The sequence below is a fragment of the Mytilus edulis genome, chromosome 13, assembly GCF_963676685.1.
Source record: "Mytilus edulis chromosome 13, xbMytEdul2.2, whole genome shotgun sequence".
In the NCBI taxonomy this organism is placed as follows: domain Eukaryota; kingdom Metazoa; phylum Mollusca; class Bivalvia; order Mytilida; family Mytilidae; genus Mytilus; species Mytilus edulis.
The window spans coordinates 71,211,893-71,234,158 of record NC_092356.1 but is presented as its reverse complement, the minus strand read 5'-3'; the positions used below and the strand labels follow the sequence as shown (position 1 = coordinate 71,234,158).

Here is a 22,266-nt window from a genome sequence, read left to right as displayed (position 1 = left end):
TTTATTGTTATTGCAAATGCTTAAACAACATACTTAATTTAACATGTACATGTACTACATGTATGTGTATACATGTACTAAAACATACATTTTAGTAAGTAAATGGATTTTTTTATGACAAATCACGATATATTATATACATGTACTAAATATAGTAGAACAGATTTTGTCCTTTCAGCTTCATGTGAATATTAACTTAATATTTGGGATAGGCTTTGCTAATCATCATTATACATTGTAGCATACATTTGTACTTCATTTACTTAAAATTAACACTAGAGAAAAATCAATACTACGATTTATCACATTCTGATCACGCTGCTGTGTAAACTGGAAATTTAAGTTGTCGTAAGACATCTGAAATGGTTTAGAGTGTTTCTTCAAAAAGCAATTTACAATGTTTGCTAAACATGCTAAAAGTTAGTAAACTTCAACATACCACTCTACATTGTGCCTATGTTTTCATTTTCTTAAAATATCACATCTGATTTTAATGAAATTTTGCAGTAACTAACAGAGTCATTTATTTTCTTTTGATAATTTAATCCCTTTGTTTAGCTGTGAATTTAGTCTTGTTTTACTTTGTAAGCCGTATGTTATTAAAAGTTTGAAATAAATGATAAAATAAATTGGCTGGATCAATAACACCTGAAGTTTCCTCTTAATAAATATAATGTTGCTATACAATTTCATCAAGATTAGGAAAGGCACACTCATTAAATTCATTGCAACATGCACATGTTGCAGTACTGAATTTCTTTTCTAAGACATGACATGCTTATGTGCATGTTAACAAATAGTCTTAATTATATATATTTTGTATATAATAAGACAAGGCAGGGAAAGTAGCAAAAAGTGCATTCATCATTTCAAAAAACAGTGTTTTCCTGGCTCTAGTTAGTGACAAACAGAAATTTATGTTTCAAAATTGAATTTTAAATAAAGCTGAAACATCAGGTGAAATTTGACTATTGAAGGAAAGTTAATACATAGGAAGTGAGAGCAATACCGATTATTATATAAAAATATTATCCTCTTATTTTTGGGATATATTTAAACAGAAAAAAATGGTGAGTATATATATGTTTTTCGTTTTTCATAAATCAAATGCAATTGGACATGTTGGATATAAATATAATTTTTTCAATTGTTACATTATTTGTGTACTTTAAATGCAGTTTGTAAAAGAGAAGCATTGGCTGGTAGTAGTAAAAACACAATTGAAACAAATCAAAAGAATATGTTCTATGTGAATATAAATTACTAAAATGTTAAATAAAACAATGTTAATTTTCTTTCATATTTTTATCAGGAGATATATATATAAACTATATGGAATTCTTATAATCACAGGGGAGATAATTCTGTAAATATAATCCAATTTACTATCATTATCTCAACTTATCAATCATTTACTTTTGACTTAAGGGGGTTCACGGGTCTAAATCATTTATATAGGATTTCTCTATATTTTTCTATAAATGAACTTTATTTTATAGTTATTAGAAAAATAAAATAAAAAAATGGGGTCACCGTTCATTTGCGCTCACAATCTGCCTTCGAAAGAAGCATAAAAGTTTTTTTTTCTGTTGAACTATTAGGAGAAATAAAGGTGATATCGAAATAAAAAAGAAATTTATTACAGAAATCGCTCAAATTTTACAATAATTTAGTTTAAGTACAGCATATATCAAAATTATATTAAAAAAATATAGGTCACCGATGAGTTAAAAGAGATATTTTAATGTTAAAGCCAAAAAATGGCATTTTTCCACCAAAGGGAGATAATTTGGAACTTTTTCAATGATGTTTACATTTTAAAAGTCATCTGGGGCCAACACGAATTTATTGTTTTGAATGTTTTTTGTACCATATGATAAAGTAACAACTACAAAAGGTAATAAATAAAATTTGTAATGAAAAACAAATGTTTAATTTTTTTCTGAAATTTTTATACCCTCGAGCCTCCTTAACAATGTTACATGGTCAATATCAAATTAGCATGCTTACTTTGGTAAGATTGTTCCCAGTTGGAACTTCTCACCATGTTTTGATAAGATAGGTACATTTTTCTGTAGTATCTCCTTTGAAAAAAAGATATTCATTGAAATGTGTAATTGCAAGATTATCTAGTTCATTATTTTGATTGATAAAACAACCAGAATCTGGCAAACAAAAGAAAGAAAAGCCATTACATGCACAGATACATGTTGAAATGAACGCAATGTAATATATCATGTACATGTATGACCATATTTACTCTTTGATTTGCACTACACTTGTTAGTTTGGCTTCTCACATAGTTCATTGGGTGACATGTATGAATCACTATAGTCTAGATTATAAGTTTTTTACTCCCTACACAGTGGTGAGGTTATCAGTAAGACATGGATCTACAAAAAAAATCAAAACAAATTCAATAATATTCAATTTAGCAGGCAGAATATATTAGCATTAGGGCTAATTTATTTTGATTTAAGCATCATTAACTGTTACAATATTACATATGAGTTATCTTTCTTGAATATATTTTGTTACACCTATAGACAGGGGAGTAAGCTTTCTTGATTATGTTTTGTTTTAGGCAGAAGCAACTGTTACAATATTATATAGGAGTTATCTTTCTTGATTATATTTTGTTTAACCTATAGACAGGGGAGTTATCTTTCTTGATTATATTTTGTTTAACCTATAGACAGGGGAGTTATCTTTCTTGATTATATTTTGTTATAGGCAGAAGCGACTGTTACAGCAGATGAATTGTCTTTAACCAAACAGAAAATGCAGAGGAGGATAAATGAATTAAAAGAGGAGTGTGACAGAGAAAAGAGCCTCAGGAAAAGTCTAGAGGAGTCACATAATACATTAATGGAACGAGTTAGAGACATGGAGACTCTAGTCGAGTCAGAAAGAAAGGAGGTGGGGAAAACTAAGTTTATTTTTAGAATAGAGAAAAAATTTTAATGCTGTACTTGAAACTAATAAGGCTGATGAGTTAAGCTATCATAAAAATACAATCACTGACTGACAAGGTACTTGATTTCAGACAGGCAATTGTGCAATTCAGCATGTGGCAAGGTTAAACTACCGTATTTATTCTAATAAACGCCCCGGGGGCGAAGACAATTTCCGAAAGGGGGGCGTCAATTAGAGAAACGAATTTTGTACCTTACTTCATTGACCTTTACCTGAATTTTGTTGAAACAGACTATAGTAACATACACATGTTTCTTATTGTCTCCATAATCTATAAATAGCGTTTATCGGTAATGTGACCTCATCAAATAATTTGTTAAAATTTTCGAATGAACAAGCATGCACATCGATGGAACAGAATTTCAACAGCGTACTGTGTAACTGACAGATCTATTTTTGGAACTTGTACACACCCTGTTGGAATATCAAAGTGGATTAAAACATCGGCATTATTGATTTTTCGTTTCATGTTTCTGAGTGACCGGGTCGATGTCTTTGCAATATTGTAATGGTTAAGTTTCAATTTTATTTTTTTTAACTACAAAATGGGGGCGTTTATTAGAAGTCAAAAGTTCTGAACACACGATTTTCTGTAGGGGGGCGTTTATTAGAAGGGGGCTTTAAATAGAATAAATACAGTAGTTTTATAAGATGGATACCTGTACAAATAGTTAGTTCTGTGTATATGTCATAGATTTATGATAATTCCCAGACCATACAATCCTACAGTGATTTTCATTGAGTTATATGTATTTATCTACAGATTATGATACAAATTAAATGGGTGCACCATTGATAAGCTTTGAGCTCTATGCAGAATATGCATGCCACCTGTAATTTTGGTTGATATGTTTTTTAGATAGACATTTAACTTCAGATTATAATGAGAATTAAATGGGTGCACCATTGATAAGCTTGGTGGTCTTTGCAGCATACCATTACGGCATTAAATAATTTTCCATTGAATTATGGAATACCTCTCAAATAAGTTCTCTATTTAAGGGTGTGATAATTATATTATTAACAGTTTGGATTAAACCATAGATATGATGGCAATATTATACGTCACAAATAAATCAATGGCCTGGTTTGTGGAATGGTTAAACCCTGCATTGCATATATAGTATAGACTAAGAGACAGTTTCAAATAAACATTTCAAGTTTTCTTGAACTTTTAAAATTTTACTTGGTTGAGATTTCTTAAAATTTTGAACAGGCTTAATTGTTTACAAATTGTTTTATTTTGTTTACAAATTGTTTTATTTGTAGAGACAAAAAAATCTTTTAATTGACTTTGCCTAAGAGTATTATAATTATTACCTGTTGATTTTATAAATCTTCAAGCGTTAGTCCAGACTCCTTGGCTAAATATCTAGATTTGTTCTAAGTTTGATGAAGATTTGGTTCATTGTTACTCAGATCTGTCATATATACCTATTAGTCCAGACTCCTTGGCTAAATATCTCGATTTGTTCTAAGTTTGATGAAGATTTGGTTCATTGTTACTCAGATCTGTCATATATACTTATACTCTCATATACTTATACGTTTCATCTGAATATCTCTGACTTTGAATTAAAAACTTTTATTGACTAATAGATTTTTTCAATTGAATTTGATGTACGATTTGAAATCTGTTATGCTTAGAAAACCAACCAATATTTAAACATGTTTTTGGTAAAATTTGTTGTACATGGTTTACAGGTATGTACAGTAAGATTTGATTTACCCGTAATTTTTCAAAAAAAATTAAAAAGAAAAAAGTTTTTTGTAGGACAATCTAACTGGTTGGAATTTGGCACTAAAATAAAAATAATTTATTGTCAGGTTACATTGATCAAACATTCAGTTTTTCTCTTGATTGTTTTAGGTTAAATCTTTATCCATGGACTGCCAAAGTTTACGTAACGATGCATTGAATGTAAGAGAGGAGCTAAAACTGACCCAGGCTCAAAGAGATTCTATAGAAAGAGATTATAATGAATCTTATGAAGAAATGGGTAATAGAAATTTTCATACTTGAAATAACCAAGCTTGCAATTGGACTATACAAAGTTTTTGAAATTCAAAGGTATAGATGGTTCTTTTAAAATACAGGCCTTCATGTATATTGTGGATCTGTCATTTTCAGATTACTGATTTGTACAGACTTCAACAGAAAAAGTAGTTATTTAGTATTGTATCCTGACAATCATACAGTCAGATTACAACTGAAAATATACATAAATGAAAATGCTTGGTGTTAAACATAAAAAGGATAATAGGAAATAAATATAAAGACACCTACCAACAACACTAGATTCTTCTACAAAACAAACGGCATATATGTGGTCTGAAAGTCTGTATAAACATGACCTTACATAATTTGTAAAATTCATCTATTATAGTTCTTATATTATACATAATATTACACACATTTATTTTTTAGAGAGAATGAAAAGAAATTTTGAGACAATGGATTCCGATCGACAAGTTTTAATGAAAGAACTGGATAGATTACGGAAACAGTATGATGACCTCATTAAACAACTAGAACAAACTCAAGTTATTGTAGACCAGCAGAAGGTAAGGAGGATTGTAGTACTGTAGAGAGGTAGTGGTTCAGTTGAGAATCATTCTTGGTGGTGATTCGTTCATTCATCCGTCCTGCCCACTTCAGGTCAATGTTTTTGGTTGAGGTAGTTTTTGATGAAGTTGAAGTCCAATCAACTTGAAACTTAGTACACATATTCCCTATAATAGGATCTTTCTAATTTTAATGCCAATTAAGCGTTTTTACTCTATTTTCATGGTCCACTGAACATAGAAAATGATATTGCAGATTGGGTATCTGTGTACTAGGGACACATTCTTGTTCATACTGTAATTTAAGAAATATTGCGTGCATTTACAATTGCGATCTTTCAAAAATGGATTTCAGAACAATCTTCATTCAGATCTATGTTGCATTTATCAAAACAAGAGTTCTTATTATATTGCGATACTCACATAGTCACAAATTATTTGCATGAATAAAACCTGATGATAGTTTCTGAATTTACAGTAGTTATTTACTATGAAACATCTCCATATTTTAAATAGATGTTATATGGTAGGGTTGTAAAAAGTATTATGAATCGAAATTACACACAATCTCCCTGAATTACTGTGATTGATTCAACATCAAAAAGAGTTATTAATAAATAAACCACTATATATTTTTCCTGCTGTAAGTTAAAACAAAATAAAATGGCATGAATTGAAATCAACCATGAATTTCTGATCAGATGGATTGACTTTTTTTAATTTAAAATATTTAAAAGTTATTGGGAAATAGTACAGACTGTATATGCCAACATATTTGTATTACGTATTTGTTTTTAAAAAGAAAGAGGTTTTGACTCTTACATTTTAACAGGAAATGTTGTTGATTGACAAAGTCACATTAGCCAATCAGAATAATGAATTGAAGGTATGATTGGTTATAAGGGAAATGGTGTATGTCCATTAGTTTTTGCTTTTAATATTTGAATGCTTCTAAAACAGGATTGTAAGAAGGTCGATAGCATGCATAAAAAATATACAATATTAGGTCACTATCAGGAAAATATAAACTTTTTTGTATGAGGCTGAGAAAAGGGGGAAAGGCGAGGTTCTATTGAGCCCTCACCCAGTTTGCGCTGAGTGCAAAAAAGAAAGTTACATTTTTATGACATTCACCTTATATTGTATTTATACTGCAACTAAAATTAATACATTGATAGCTTTTTGAATTATACATTTGTAACACAAATGTCAAACTTATTTTCATCCCTTAATGGACCCCTGATTGTGGAGAAAGCGTTCCATGATGAAATTGACATTATACAAAATATAGCTATGTTACTATATTTAGGAAATAAAGACTGCTAGTTGCAGTATAAATTGATTTCATTAACCATAAACAAAAATAGATACAAACAGATCAGTTATTAAATTACTGTGGATTCATAAATATTCACTGGATACTAATTTTTGTGTGTACAAGGAAACCATGACATTAAATGTTCAACCAAGGACACATTTTCGAAAGAATTGAATTCAGACTTTGCTAAAACCAGGAATTTAAATGTTCAACAAAAATTTTCTAAAGGAGGTAAAGGAGGAATGTTTGCAGACTTTGCTAAATCCACGAAATAAAATATCCAGGAATTTGAAGGTTTTTCTAAATCTACCAAAAATTGGTACCCATGAAAATGAATGAATCCAAAGTGATAAAACATAAGGAGATGTGGTATGATTGCCAATGTATCCACCAAGAGACTAACTGACACACATTTAATGAACGATTTGTTGTTACGTTTTTTTGATATTGCATGTACAACTGACCATTAACTATTAATTTTGGCATGAAGTCTAACTAACTGGTTCATGGATTTTATATGATAAAATCAAATTTAATATTAATGAATGATTTGATAAAATGTGTGATAGTACTATAATTGTCTACCTAACATTGTATGTACATGTATGTGATTTAACATCTTATTTACCAGACAACTAACAAAGACTTAAAGGAACAGAATGAACATCTAACCAAGCTTACGACGTGTGTTCAGAGTGAAACAGAACACATTAAATCATTACATAAAAAAGAACTAGAGGTATGCAATAGTCTATGTAGTACATTTATTTTTAATTCAAGAAAATCCCCGGTTTAAAAAGTGAACATTGCACCCTTAAGGATGCTGATCCAACTTCACACTGAACATATTTTTTGTAATTCTTAAAGATTAACAAGAAAAAGTGCAGACAAGATTAACAAAAAACATTTTTGATGAAGATTAATGACCTTTTACAGTAGAATCTATAATACATAATATATGAGCTGCCACACAGGGGTTGTAGAAGTTTGTCAACTAATCACAGGGGTGGTCATTATGGGTAATCCAATGCTCACTAAACATGCAGGCTTATCAATATAAGTTAAGGGAAAGTAGGATAACTTATTTATCACATATGCAGTATTTGGTAGTAAGAACAAAGGTAAGTTGGCTTGGAGAGTGGTCATTAAATTTGCCAATTAAATCAAAATTTCAACCTCCACATGTCTATTGTCAATTTATACATGCTAGTTATTTTTCGTGGATATTAGTTATCTTGGCTTTACCAAATTCTGCATTCAAGTCAAAAGAAAATATAGACTACATTGTTTGAAATCTTGTTTTACCAAAATGCAGTATAATTTATAGTTTAAACATATTTTATTGTCCAAAAACATTGACAATTTGATATTGTAATTTTATGGCGAAATAAGAGAAGTTTACCCCTACACAAAGATTTCTAACTGTACAGTAAAACATGTAATTAAGAAAAAGGATAATTTTACTAATATGTATTTCCTTACTTCAAAGAATATGTTGTCTTATATTTATGTATTTTGTATATAATAATGTCACTTGCATCGTTTTTCTTTAATAGGCAGAGAGAAGCAGAGTTGGAGAGAAAGAAAGAATTGAAGAAGAGGCATTGCAATATAAGATCAAAACAAAGGAACTAACATCTGAACGGGAATCATTGGAAAAAAGATTGTAAGCATGATTATAAGTGGAAAACTGCTTTGGAAATTATTAATGCTGACCAACAAAAAAAATCCAATTAAATATGATTTTTATCATAAGATATAAGAGCTGTTGGATAAAGTCGCAAGTGCAAATGTAAACATCTCTTTGACACATTCCTCATTTTCATTCTCAATTTTATGTACATGTGGAAGACTTTGATTGATTTTGGAACATTGAAATAAGAAATCAATCAATTTTTGGTCTGTATTGTAGGGATTCTTATATGAACTTATTTTTCAAACAGTTACAGATTTTGCATAGAGATTTTTCAACCAGAAAATGGCAACCAACATTTGTCAGATGTATTGAATTTAATTTGCCTTATATAGATAGATATAAGAAGATGTGATATGAGTGCCAATGAGACAACTCTCCATCCATGTTGATTTTTATTTTTAATTGAAGATTTGGATGGGAGGTAATGGTTGTATATTCCATTGAATTTTGTAAGGATTTATGTAAAATGTAAATTTCATATTTTGGATGATTAAGGTATAAAAAATTGTCTCCAATATTTTTAACTTTGGAACAGTTGTGATAATACACCTATATATATATGTACATGTCTGTTAAAAAATAGAGCACTGACATAAAGAGTGATGATTTCATGAACACACCAGAACAACATGCATGACACTGGTTTGAATGATTAAGATTTGTGCAATTCCATAAAAAAACAATGGTTTTACACTAGTCATTTTCAGGTCCCTATATAGCTTGCTGTTTGGTGTGAGCTAAAGCTCTGTGTTGAAGACCATACTTTGACTTATAATGGTTTACTTTTATAAATTGTGACTTGAATGGAGAGTTATCTCATTGCCACTCATACCACATATTCTTATATACATGTATAAAAAACATTGTCTTGATTATTTGTTATCCCTAGATTGAATAATACAAATTCTGTTACAGACGACATGTTGAGCAGGAGTATACAAGTCTAAATAAAAAGTTTGTTGCCAAGGACGACGAGTATTGTCAAGCTGCTTCAGGACTAGAAAAAGAGTTGAACTCACTCAGACATCAGCTACAGGTCGTAAAGAAAGAGAAAGAGAGGGCTGTTAAAGATAAAGATCACTTATTAGATGAGGTATATATATGGGGCAAATATTTAATTTCCTGTGATGGTTGTTTTGTTTAGAGTATTAGATAATACAAAGAGAGCAATTCTAAACAAACAGATAAAAATAAGATCAAAATTAGGAGGTTAAAGTATAACCAAAATTAAAAAGACAGAAAAAGTATAACCAAAAATAGATTGACAGAAAAAACTTTGGTCAAATTTAGATAGACAAAAACTAATATCAAAATTAAGAGGAAAAAGTATGGCCAAATTAAGAAAGACAGTAAACTTTGGCCAAAATTAAAAAGACAGAAAAAAAAACATGACCAAAATGAGGACAGGAAAAACATAGCCAAAATTAGAAAGAGAAAAATATGGCCAAAATTAGAAATACAAAAAACTATGGCCAAATTTTAAAAGACAGAAAAAAACACCTGGCCAAAATTAAAACAGAAATTACTATGACCAAAATTAGAAAGACAGAAAAAAAACTATAGCAAAAATTAGAAGGACAGGAAACACAATGGCCAATATTAGAAAGACAGTGAAAACTATGGCTGAAATTAGAAGATATTTCAGAAAAAAACTATTGCCAAAATTAGAAAGATATTTCAGAAAAAAATTATTGCCAAAATTAGAAAGACAAACAAAAATCACAAGTCATTGATCATGACACACAAAAACAACAATCATATACAAAATATTTATGATTGCAATGCCTGCTTTGGTACAAAACAGGATTCATCCACACTGTGCAACATGAATATTTGGTCAAACTGAAAATACAAATTTATAAGTCACTTGATGTTAGCAGACCATCAATCGAACTTGGGAAAAAGAACTGTGACTTTTTAAAATGATAAAATAAAATATGATTTATCTTTAGAAAAAAGACCTGTGAACTATTTGATGATATTGTTTGATTTATTTGTAGGATACTTAAACTTTTTGAATGATATTATAGGATTGATCCCCAGGGAAAAGAATTTTGATTTTTTTAATGACCATATTATTTATATTTATATAGGTGAACCAGACTGTAGATTCTATGATAGAAGAACGGTCAAAACTTCAGGGGGAAGCACAACAACTAAAAATAGAACTAGACTCACAGAAAAAACTAAGGAAGTCTCTGGAACATGAAAATGCCACACTCATGGAAAGGGTATCAGGGTTTGAAGGTCAACAGGTAAATACTCACTAATGGATTGGCACTTAATTCTAGACAGAGGGATGCTAATTTAGGGGGCAGTGGTAGTAGCATCCACTATGTGTGTAAAGCTTTATATTTCAGAAGGTGGAAGACATGCATGCTTCATCACTTGTATGTAGATGACATTTGTTACAAAGTTTCCATTTGTTATATTTGTTTATTGGTTCAGTGAATATTTAAAAAAAATGTTTTTGTAATGTGAATTTACCACTTACTAAAATATTAGGATACTTATGTTTGGTATATGGGATCCTTGTAATGTCTACATGTCTATCATCAATAGGAAGGTATTCATACAAAATGTCAAACACTCAAGCTATTTATTGCTAAATTTATATGAGTCATGTACAGCAACCATTAAAAAATAGCCCAATAACATCTAGAGGTCAACAAATGGGTTCACCAATGGAAAGATATTATTTGGATAAGGATTGTGAAGAAGACATCAAGATTGAAAAATACACATTGCTCATTTTTTGAACTTTTAAAAAATGTTGAATTTTTTTTAAAGTACATAAATTCTTTTCTTCTGCAACTGCTTCAAATTCAACCAATTAATAATTTCGGGTCATAATGAAATTGGTCTTTTTCCAATTTTTATGAATCCATTTCAAGACTTTCATCTTAATTACGTTGCAGGTGTGTTCAACTCTAATCTTAATTGTCAGACTAGGATTGTCAGTATTTCAGTAAAAAGTTCTGGTTCTATCTAGGCTCTTCCTCAACAATTGAAAACTTGCAGTCATGAAATAGCCAAAAGAGCATTAAACACCGAAAAACTAATCAATCAATGTTATCTTCGTAGGAAACCCAGAGTAAAGTAGAGAAGACGATGATGGAAATGATGGACCAGAAGAACAAATTAGCCTACGACAATGGGAGTTTACAGACGCAGGTCACACATCTCACAGCAGAGGTTGATAAACTTAAAAATGCTCAGAATGAGGCAACAAAACTTAAACATATCAATGATGGTCTACAGAATAGATATGATAAGGTATGTGTAAAAATCCTTGGAGGAAAAATGCCAAACTTTTTCTGTGAAGAAGTTAATACATTGTTAACAAGTTATTCTTTTCCATAATTATTTGCAGTTTTTTTTATCAAATTATCAAATTACAAGCTCAAGTTGAGTTTATTTTATCTAATTAGTAGGAAATTCTCATGAGCATGAGTATAATTAGTTGACAGAATTGTAATTATGACTTTTTTGCTAATTAGAGTGAATTCGTTCATTCGTAACTCGTCATGAAAAAAATTAACAAAAATTGTTGTTAGTTGGAAAAGTAAGAACAGAGTAGGATAGTTATATCATTAGAATTGTATTAATAGTAGGAGTCATATTGTATTGACATGTACCAATTAATGAGATCTTGGTTTGGAATTAAATTAGAAAATATTACTGGGAATTTGGTATTTCAGTGTCTAGGCTAGGTTTACACCTTCAGCATGTGAAGCTGACCTCAACAATTTTCCATGATTTTACCTTTAAAATTATGATCTCATAAGAAGGAAGCCAGCAAGCAGCCTTTTTGGCCTTTTAGTTACTTATCTTAGATAATCTATCAAAGAAAAAACTTCCCAAATGATCATGAGAAATTGATTGTTAATTTACATATACTTTGGTTTGAGATATATTTTTTTTTACAAATGATTAAAAAAAAAATTGCTTTAGTGGAATAGAATTTCTTCCATTCTACTCTCAAAGATTATTAACATGTAGAAAAACTTGTATTTTAGACACAAAAAGAGATGAGTGATTTAAAAATAAAGGTTCAGCGACTCGATAGTCAGTTACGACAGAAACATGGAAGTTACGAGACCAAAGAAAAGGATTATAATGAGTTACAGAAACAGAGAGACGAGGCTGTAAAGGAGAGAGATACTTTAATACTACAGATACAAGATATGGAGGATAAAGATCACTCCAAGGTATTGGTTGTTTAATGTAAATGGTCTTAAAATCACATTTTTAATTAACTGAATTTTTTTTGCATGCAGGCTGATCACAATGACATTTACCACAGTGTAATACATGTAATAAATCAGGATTAACCAGGGTAAACAAGAAATTTGATTTTTGACATTTGTTAAGTAATCTCCCTTGATTTGTTAAATTATGTAACATTTTTATACAATGTGTATCTTTCCTCCATGGATACTTTTTTTTTAAATACTGAATTCGCATAGGATATTTTCAATAAAAAAAAAATCATCAGGTTTAAAGTATTAATGCATTGCGAAAACCAATATTTAATCAATGAAATTCATGTCAGATATTCTCATGAATATCCTTTTTATATTAGATACAAATTTTACTAAGTCTGATAAAGTTTTTTCATAGGTGAGACTTATCAATACAGTACTACACAGCCTTCAAAAGGCGTCATTATGGAGGAAAGGGTTAACAGATTAAGAAATGAAAACACGTAATTTTTTTTTCCTTTATTTAAAACTGAATATTTTTAAATACAGTATCATAGATTGTTTCATTACTTGTTGAATCTGAATTTGAATTAAAGATTATTTTAATGGATAAGGGTGAAGTTAAACTTGTGAGGTATTAATTCAGATGTTAAAATGTCCAAGGCAAAGCTGTTTTGTATGCATGTATAATTTGATAATGCCAGGAAATGAAAAGTTGAAATTTTTTTTTTTCCATATGATTAAACAAAGTAATATGTGTTATTAAACAGATATATCATGTTAAGGAGGGGTATTTGCGAAAAATACCAGTCGAGAGAATGTTAAATTTTGCAATCCGTAAGGCAAGTGAAATTCATTCTCAAGACTGGTACTTTTCGCAAATACCCCTCAAGAACATGATATATCTGTTTAATTACACCGAATGTTAACGTTCAAAAACGCATTGGTGACATTACAAGCGTCCAGTCGGATAGAGTATTTTTTGGCAAATACCACGGCAGAGAGGGTAAAAAAGGCATATCCTTTTGGCAAATACCCTGGTGGCGTTAAAAAATGAACGATATTCATTTGATAACAGTAAATTGGTGAAAATACACTGGCTATCGACCAATCAAAATCCAGGATTCTTACATAAGGTGTAATTATAGTATAAATATATATCCTAGCAAGGACTTTTCAAATTGTCATCTCTAGAGTTATATATGATAATAGTTTTAAGATGGAAATGACTTAAGTTAATGTTATGATTTTAGGAATATGTAATGGAATGGCTTGATATGTCCAAAGTAAGTGCTGGTGGATCGGGAAATCTAATGTTAAAATTGATTTAAACGCAGATAAAAACATACTAATATTTAAGTGAGAAGTTGTTGTGCCTAATACAATTTGTTATCTTGAATGATTGTTTTCTTAACATAGAATATATCTGACAATAATGAAGTGATTAAAAATTTTAATGAACAAAACACTGTCTTTGTCCATAGAGGATTAATTGGTATGCCTTATTTAACAAAAGGATTTTTTGGCAATGGATTGCTTTTGTTAACTGTAATTAGCTTTTATATTAAAAAAAAAATCTATACCAACCATTTTGATTTCCAAGATGTCCCATAGTTAATTTAAACCTCCACAGAGCTTTATAAAACACTAAAGATTTTTCTATTTTAGTCAGTGAGAGAAATTTTCCAAGATAAACTGATTTATTACTGTCAATGACTATTGAATTCCCAATTATTAACTTAATTGCAGTACAAAAAGATGAAGAAGGAACTGAAAGAAAACTTTTTATGCCCCACCTACGATAGTAGAGGGGCATTATGTTTTCTGGTCTGTGCGTCCGTTCGTTCGTCCATCCGTCTGTCCCGCCTCAGGTTAAAGTTTTTGGTCAAGGTAGTTTTTGATGAATTTGAAGTCCAATCGACTTCAAACTTGGTACACATGTTCCCTGTGATATGATCTTTCTAATTTTAATGCCAAATTAGAGATTTTACTCCAATTTCACGGTCCAATGAACATAGAAAATGATAGTGCGAGTGGGGCATTCGTGTACTGAGGACACATTCTTGTTAAAAATTTGTTTTGGATCCCTATTACACAGAATAGATCCCTGTAAAAAAAATTTAGGGAGTCATATGCTTGTTATATCACTAATGCTGTATTTGAAAAAAAATATGCCATAATACAAAATAGCTTCATCAAAACTGCAAATGAAATAATTTTGTTTCGAGTTTTTTCCTTTTCAGTTGGATTTTTAGCTCACCCGGCCCCAAGGGTCAAACTGGGAACAGTATATCTAACGAGAAATTAATCTGATACGCTTTTCAGTTTAAAATTGATCAAATCTTGGACTCCCCGAGACTTTCTGAGATTTACAGATTTTGGTAGCGTCTGACTGAAAAACTATCAGAACTGCTCAACAAATAAACTACATAACTCTAATCGTAAATAAATACAAGTTTTATCAATTTTTAGATATATTTTGTCATATAAAATTACCAAAATAAGTTTGCTTTATTTGATTTAATTTATTTATCTTTTTTTTTAAGACTGTCGTTTGATCAGTTTTGTTATGAGTTGATATTTCAAACTTTATAGATCAATGGTTTGCAAAGAAATTTAGAAGATGCTAAAGCTGTGAACAAAGAAATAGCCTCTACACTAGAAGCTGTGATGTCATCGCATTCACATTTACAAACGGTTGTAGAAGAACTACAGACGGAACTCGGCAAAAAAGATTCGACTATCACTGCCATTAAAAATCAGAAATCTTCAGCTCAACAGGAATGGAAGTTTGAAATGAAGCAGTTTGAGGAGAGAATGGAGAATTTAAGGGGCGAACTGAAAAAAGAACGGGATAAATCATTGAAGAAAAACAGTCGAGATATTGCTGAGGTAGAAATCTGATTGAACTTATTTAAAACTGAATTTATTGTTCAAATTAGACATATTTAAATAAGGAATAAATGGTAAACTCTTTACAGTTAAAATAATAAAGCATGTACAACAAGAATTCATATGCCTTGCTTGCCAACTTGGTTTGGTTATTTGATCAGACATTGTAATTAAGATTGACACCTAAATTCAACAGGTAGGCCAATTATTTGTAGACTGTTACTCTGCCCACCCATTGAATCCAGGTGTCAATCTTAATTACAATGTCTGATCAAACAAAATTTGCAAGCAAGGCATTTAAACTCTTGGCTTGCATGCTATTTTATTTTAAGTGTAAAACAAAGCTTGATATACATGTATTTGGTAAAGGAATGTAAAATAGAATTAAAACATATGAAAACTTCTCTTATAAAGAAATAAAAGAGACTTTGGCTACTTGAATAATTTCATCAGAGTATGTTTAAGAAATATACCGATATTTTTTTACAGGTACGGAAACAGAATGATAATTTATCTACACGGAATATGGAACTAGTAAAAGCTAACACAGAACTACGACATAAGATGACAGAGAACGAGAGTCAGACTAAGGACCTCAAAGACAAAATCAGGGACCAGAAAAAAAGGCTGGAATATCTACACAAATCAAAAAAGGACTTGGAAGAAAATTCTGATAAAGTCCGGGTAAAAACAGTAAAGCTAGACTAGTGTTAAAATAGTGTAAAATAATACTGTAGAATTGGCTAATTTTAACAGAATTAAAAGGTCCTTATTTTAAGGGCAAAACCCTGTTTGTGAGGCTTTATATAATAGTGGTGAATTAAATATCCCGTTTTAATTCTGCATACTGATTTAGATTTAAATAATGAGATATTTTTGTCTCGCCTTTGTGATGAAAGTAGCAGAAAATGAGACATAGGGATTGCTTTTCAAAAAGTTTTATAAGAACAACTTGTGATAGATCATTGATATTTTGTATACCAAAGAATGACAGTTTATCAAAAAATAAAATAAGTTTCATCTACATTTCAGGAATTAAAATGTGAAATAGAGGACTTAGAAAACCTTAGAGATGAATATGTTAAAAGAAATACTGATCAGGTTTGTTTGGTTTTTTTTTGGCGGGAAATGATTTTAAAATAGATATTTTTTCTTTGTGATTTATATTAGAAAATTGTAAAAAAAAAAAGAAATGTAACTCTTTTTAATTTGTGTCTTATCAGGTAAAATAAATAAAGGATATTCTGACCTAAACTGGTTTTGATTGTTTGTCATTTTTATGATGATTTCTTCAAAAACTTATCACTAATATATTAGTTGTGGTAGATGTCAACTTTGATTGAAATAGCGCCACAATTAGTAAAAAAATAAAGTGAGACATTGCCCCTTTGCTCATTGGCAAATTGCAGAACTTTTTGGGACAGCAGCTTGTATAATTCTGGTCCTGAACTCTGTTAAAACACAATATTTCCTGGATTGTCAAAAACTCACCTTTAACCCTATAGTATTTACAAAAAATTGAGAATGGAAATGGGGAATGTGTCAAAGAGACAACAACCCGCCCAAATAAAAAACAACAGCAGAGGGTCACCAACAGGTCTTCAATGTAGCGAGAAACTCCCGCACCCGGAGGCGTCCTTCAGCTGGCCCCTAAACAAATACAAATATATACTAGTCCAGTGATAATGAACGCCATACTTATTTCCAAATTGTACACAAGAAACTAAAATTAAAATAATACAAGACTAACAAAGGCCAGAGGCTCCTGACTTGGGACAGGCGCAAAAATGCGGCGGGGTTAAACATGTTTGTGAGATCTCAACCCTCCCCCTATACCTCTAACCAATGTAGTAAAGTAAACGCATAACAATACGCACATTAAAATTCAGTTCAAGAGAAATCCGAGTCTAATGTCAGAAGATGTAACCAAAGAAAATAAACAAAATGACAATAATACATAAATAACAACAGACTACTAGCAGTTAACTGACATGCCAGCTCCAGACTTCAACTAAACTGACTGAAAGATTATGATTTCATCATATGAACATCAGGCACAATCCTTCCCGTTAGGGGTTTAGTATCATACCATCATAACATATATGAGAAGAACATAACCCGTGTCATGCCAACAACTGTTTTTAGAATAAATGTGTTTAGTATTGTCATTATTTAAATACATATTTACATATTTTTGAAAGTCTTTTAAATTTACTAATAGAGTGATGCTCACTAAATATACAGGTTTTATTTCCCCACAAATATATAGACATATTTTGTATTACTTGTTGTTTTTTTGGTTTGTTTTCAATATATTCAAAATCAATAATCTTGGTTTGCTTGCTGTTTTTACTAACACCCATTTCATTGCTTTTCAGGGTGAAATGATAAACACTTTTATGAACCAGATTGCCTCTCTTCAGGTGGAACTTAGACAACTGGCACAAAATCAGGCCGAGACTAATTTATTGATTCAACAACGAGAGGTGGAACTGGAGAAAGAACGGACAGTATCTCACGAAAATAAACGCAAATATGAAGTAGGAGAATTTGACCTATAATGGTTTACTTTTATAAATTGTGATTTGGATGGAGAGTTGTCTCATTGGCACTCATACCACATCTTCTTATATATGTGAAATTCATTAACACATTTAAAATACAACTGAAATGGAATTTATGAATCTTAAAAGATTTAAAAGGTTTGAAAAATGTTTGCTTTGAAATCATTTAATGAATAGTTATTATTTATTTTGAATTTATTGAACCATAAAACTAATTTTTGACTCTTAACATTGAATAACCCGTGAAGCAGATTCTGTAAAATGTAAAGAGTGAAAAATAAATTTTATGGTTCAATAAATTCAAAATAAATTATTGCCAATCATTATAAATAAATTTCTATAAAAAATACAGCTAAAAGAACTTTTCATATTATTTCTATTAACAATAACAACGTAAACACATGTTGGTGACTTGGTGTATGAATACACAACGTCAGAGTCGGCGTGTCTCCATAAAAATTGACAACATTGAAAATAAAAGTAATACTTTTAACCAATCAGAAGACAGTAAATACACCAAATTTATTTATTTTGAGTTAAAGCTCTTATCATAAAATGTCTGAAATGCCAGTATGTAGGCTTTTATATAGAATGCATGAAAAATGCTTTGAGATAACTTTTAAAAATCAATTTATGAAAAATATATAATTATTTTATATTGGTTTCATAAAAATTCTGGCAAGATTCACTGGTCAGAGAAAAAAATCTAGACTCCTGTTGACATTTGATGGGATACTTGATTTTACTGAATCTCTATTAAGACATGTAGTCTAAGGGCTATTAAACTGATATTTTCACAAAATCAACCTATCCCCCATTTCCAAATGGGCGCAGTTTTTTGGTTTTTTTACATGATAATTTTCACATAACATGGAATTTTTCTTTCATATACATGTATAGTTAAAACAGCTTTGACATATTGATGTGAGACTTAGAAGTGCTGCTTCTGGTTATTTGATTAAAATGCAAAATCTACACGTAAGAAGGAAATTTAAAAAGGTGTGAGAGTTTCTCCAAACATGGAGAGTTTATCATGTATTTAACTTTTTACTAACTAAGTATTATATTCCATGTTTTGACAAGCCTGCTCAATATATTAACTGTTCTTCATTTATAACATCACGTCCATAAAAACGTATTTGCACCATTGCACCGTATAATAATTATGTAAGATATAGTTTAAATTGATCCAGAAAAATGAGGCGCCAGATACCAAAGGAACATTCAAACTCATAAGTTAAAAATAAACTGACAACATCCGTCATAAAAGGAAGAAGACTGACAGACAAACAGTACACCGAAACACAACATAGAAAACTGAACAAACTGCTTTAGATTATTTAAGATTTTCTTTATATTACAGCATACAGTAAAACAGAAAGACGATATCGACAGAATGAGGCGAGAGACAGAAAATAGATTAAAGGAAGCTCAGGATGAATCGTCAGAGGTAACTTAGGGAATTAGAAAATCGTAATCGTCAGAGGTAACTTAGGGAATTAGAAAATCGTAATCGTCAGAGGTAACTTAGGGAATGAGAAAATCGTCAGAGGTAACTTAGGGAATGAGAGAATCGTCAGAGGTAACTTAGGGAATGAGAGAATCGTCAGAGGTAACTTAGGGAATGAGAGAATCGTCAGAGGTAACTTAGGGAATGAGAGAATCGTCAGAGGTAACTTAGGGAATGAGAGAATCGTCAGAGGTAACTTAGGGAATGAGAAAATCGTAATCGTCAGAGGTAACTTAGGGAATGAGAAAATCGTAATCGTCAGAGGTAACTTAGGGAATGAGAAAATCGTAATCGTCAGAGGTAACTTAGGGAATGAGAAAATCGTAATCGTTAGAGGTAACTTAGGGAATGAGAAAATCGTAATCGTCAGAGGTAACTTAGGGAATGAGAAAATCGTAATCGTCAGAGGTAACTTAGGGAATGAGAAAATCGTAATCGTCAGAGGTAACTTAGGGAATGAGAAAATCGTAATCGTCAGAGGTAACTTAGGGAATGAGAAAATCATAATTGTTTTATTTTCATGGATACTATATTTTTAGTAGTCCTTTCAGCAAACTATGCAAATTATTTTTTTACTTAATGTTTAATTTTCCTGATGAAATTATGTAAAGGGAGATGAAAGTTTACATATTTTAAAACAGAATATATTCATGTTAAATTACTACTTACAAAAGTTAATTTTATGAATCTAAATGAATATATTGCTATTAAGAGTACATATGCAGGCCGGGTTACATCGACTCTGACAAACAAGATAGCAACTTTAAAAGTCATACAAGTCTGCATAAATAATGTTTATTTGTTTTCAAAGGGATTTCCAACTAAAACCCTGTCCTATCTAACGACAGGCTCATAAATATTTATTTCCCGTTCGACACAGACTTTAAAATCATCTTCTTCACTCAATTAGGAGTAAAAGTCAGTTCTTTTTTTTTTGCATGGTTGATAAATTGAAAAAATAGTACGATAAAAAAAAGACAATGACTTTATTGCTTGTTATACATATGTTTTTGTTTTTAGATCTCTGTACATTTACAAGATGCCCACGACTGGTTTAGAAACAAGTTTGAAAAACTACAGAATGAGTTGGTCACTTCTAAGTATGTACAAATATTCTTTGTTGTTCAATAAGAGGGACGATTTGAAACCAGACATTGACTATTCTAGCAAAAAACAAAGAGAACAATTCATATTATGTTATATATATTTTATATAAAAATGACTTTTTTTCGAAAACACAATTGTTTTGAAGTCACATAGATATAGGAAGATGTGGCATGAGTGCCAATGAGACAACTCTATATCCAAGTCACAAAATATTAAAGTAAACCATTATAGGTCAACATAACGTCTTCAACAGGGAGTTGGTTTATCAAAATAAATCAGAATTATTTCTTTTTGAAATTATTTTTTTAATGATATTGTGGCAAAAAAATATGATAGTACACAGAGTTAACATTCTGTAAAAATGCAGCAAATCATAATACTTCCAAATTTTTCATATATGCTTATTTTGTTAACTGTTCATCAGAAAAGAGATTCATTTGTTTTTTCTACCTTTAAACTGTTGATATCTAGATAGAAAATTTTATTTGAATTTTGAATTCAACATGGTATAAATATCTAAACATCAGCTCTGATAAGATTTTCACGAATCTAAGAATGGATATAAATAAAAAAAAAAAAAAAAAAAAAACAAAGCATCATACACATACAAAATATGAAAATGATTAAAAACTATTTATGATTTCAATGTCTTAAAAATTGAATTTTTGAAAACTATGTTAATTGAACAGAAGAAAGCAGGAAGATTTAGTACAAGATACAGAAGACCAGAAAAGAAAAGCAGACGAAGAGAAGTTAAAGGCTCATGCTGCTGTAGAAAAGGCTAAAGCAATGATCAGGGTGAGGCTGATGTCTTAGTAATAAAAACTTACAAAATGATATTAAATCGTTTTACAATATTGGGATTTTGCTCATTATACTTTAAATTGATGTACTCATTAATCGATATAAAGAAGTACTCATTATACCATAATTAGATGTACTCACCATACGATAAATGGAAGTACTTATTATACCATAATTAGATGTACTCACCATATGATAAATGAATGTACTTGTATTAGGATAATAAGATATACTCACCAAACGATAAATGGATGTACTCTTTGTACAATAATTATATTTACTCATTATACGATATTAAGATGTACTCATTTTATGATAATTAGGTTTACTAGTTATTTGATAACTACTCCTACAATGATAAGATGTATTTATTATCATGATTATAAGATAATTCGATATAATCGTTATACAAGAATTAGAGGTACTCATTATATGATAACTGGGTTTACTTCCTGAGTAGTGTAATCAAATTCAGTTTTCTATTGAACAATGTTTTTATATGTATAAAATAAATAGAAAATGGCAATACAAGGAAGCATTCAATAGAATCATAGAATTTGACGACATATTAATTCAGATATATTGATGAATCACTTAAGTTTAATTTTCCTAAAGATATACAATTTATA

The 22,266-nt window shown here is 30.2% G+C and overlaps 1 protein-coding gene across 9 annotated transcripts in view; it reads left to right on the top strand.

The window, feature by feature from the left end:
• Positions 1–22,266, top strand: part of LOC139501606 (coiled-coil domain-containing protein 150-like) — a 29,461-nt gene that overhangs the window by 2,194 nt on the left and 5,001 nt on the right. For 2 of the 9 annotated variants that reach the window (XM_071290717.1, XM_071290716.1), the window contains exons 3-20: positions 2,734–2,919; positions 4,847–4,976; positions 5,405–5,541; positions 6,374–6,427; positions 7,491–7,598; positions 8,416–8,525; positions 9,471–9,648; positions 10,649–10,810; positions 11,640–11,831; positions 12,575–12,766; positions 14,014–14,046; positions 15,356–15,652; positions 16,142–16,336; positions 16,685–16,753; positions 18,031–18,192; positions 19,580–19,666; positions 20,747–20,826; positions 21,523–21,631. In XM_071290717.1, coding sequence (XP_071146818.1) covers positions 2,734–2,919; positions 4,847–4,976; positions 5,405–5,541; positions 6,374–6,427; positions 7,491–7,598; positions 8,416–8,525; positions 9,471–9,648; positions 10,649–10,810; positions 11,640–11,831; positions 12,575–12,766; positions 14,014–14,046; positions 15,356–15,652; positions 16,142–16,336; positions 16,685–16,753; positions 18,031–18,192; positions 19,580–19,666; positions 20,747–20,826; positions 21,523–21,631 — 2,481 coding nt within the window. The remainder of the gene's footprint in view (positions 1–2,733; positions 2,920–4,846; positions 4,977–5,404; positions 5,542–6,373; positions 6,428–7,490; positions 7,599–8,415; positions 8,526–9,470; positions 9,649–10,648; positions 10,811–11,639; positions 11,832–12,574; positions 12,767–14,013; positions 14,047–15,355; positions 15,653–16,141; positions 16,337–16,684; positions 16,754–18,030; positions 18,193–19,579; positions 19,667–20,746; positions 20,827–21,522; positions 21,632–22,266) is intronic. The other 7 variants (XM_071290725.1, XM_071290724.1, XM_071290722.1 and 4 more) reach the window with 5 other exon arrangements.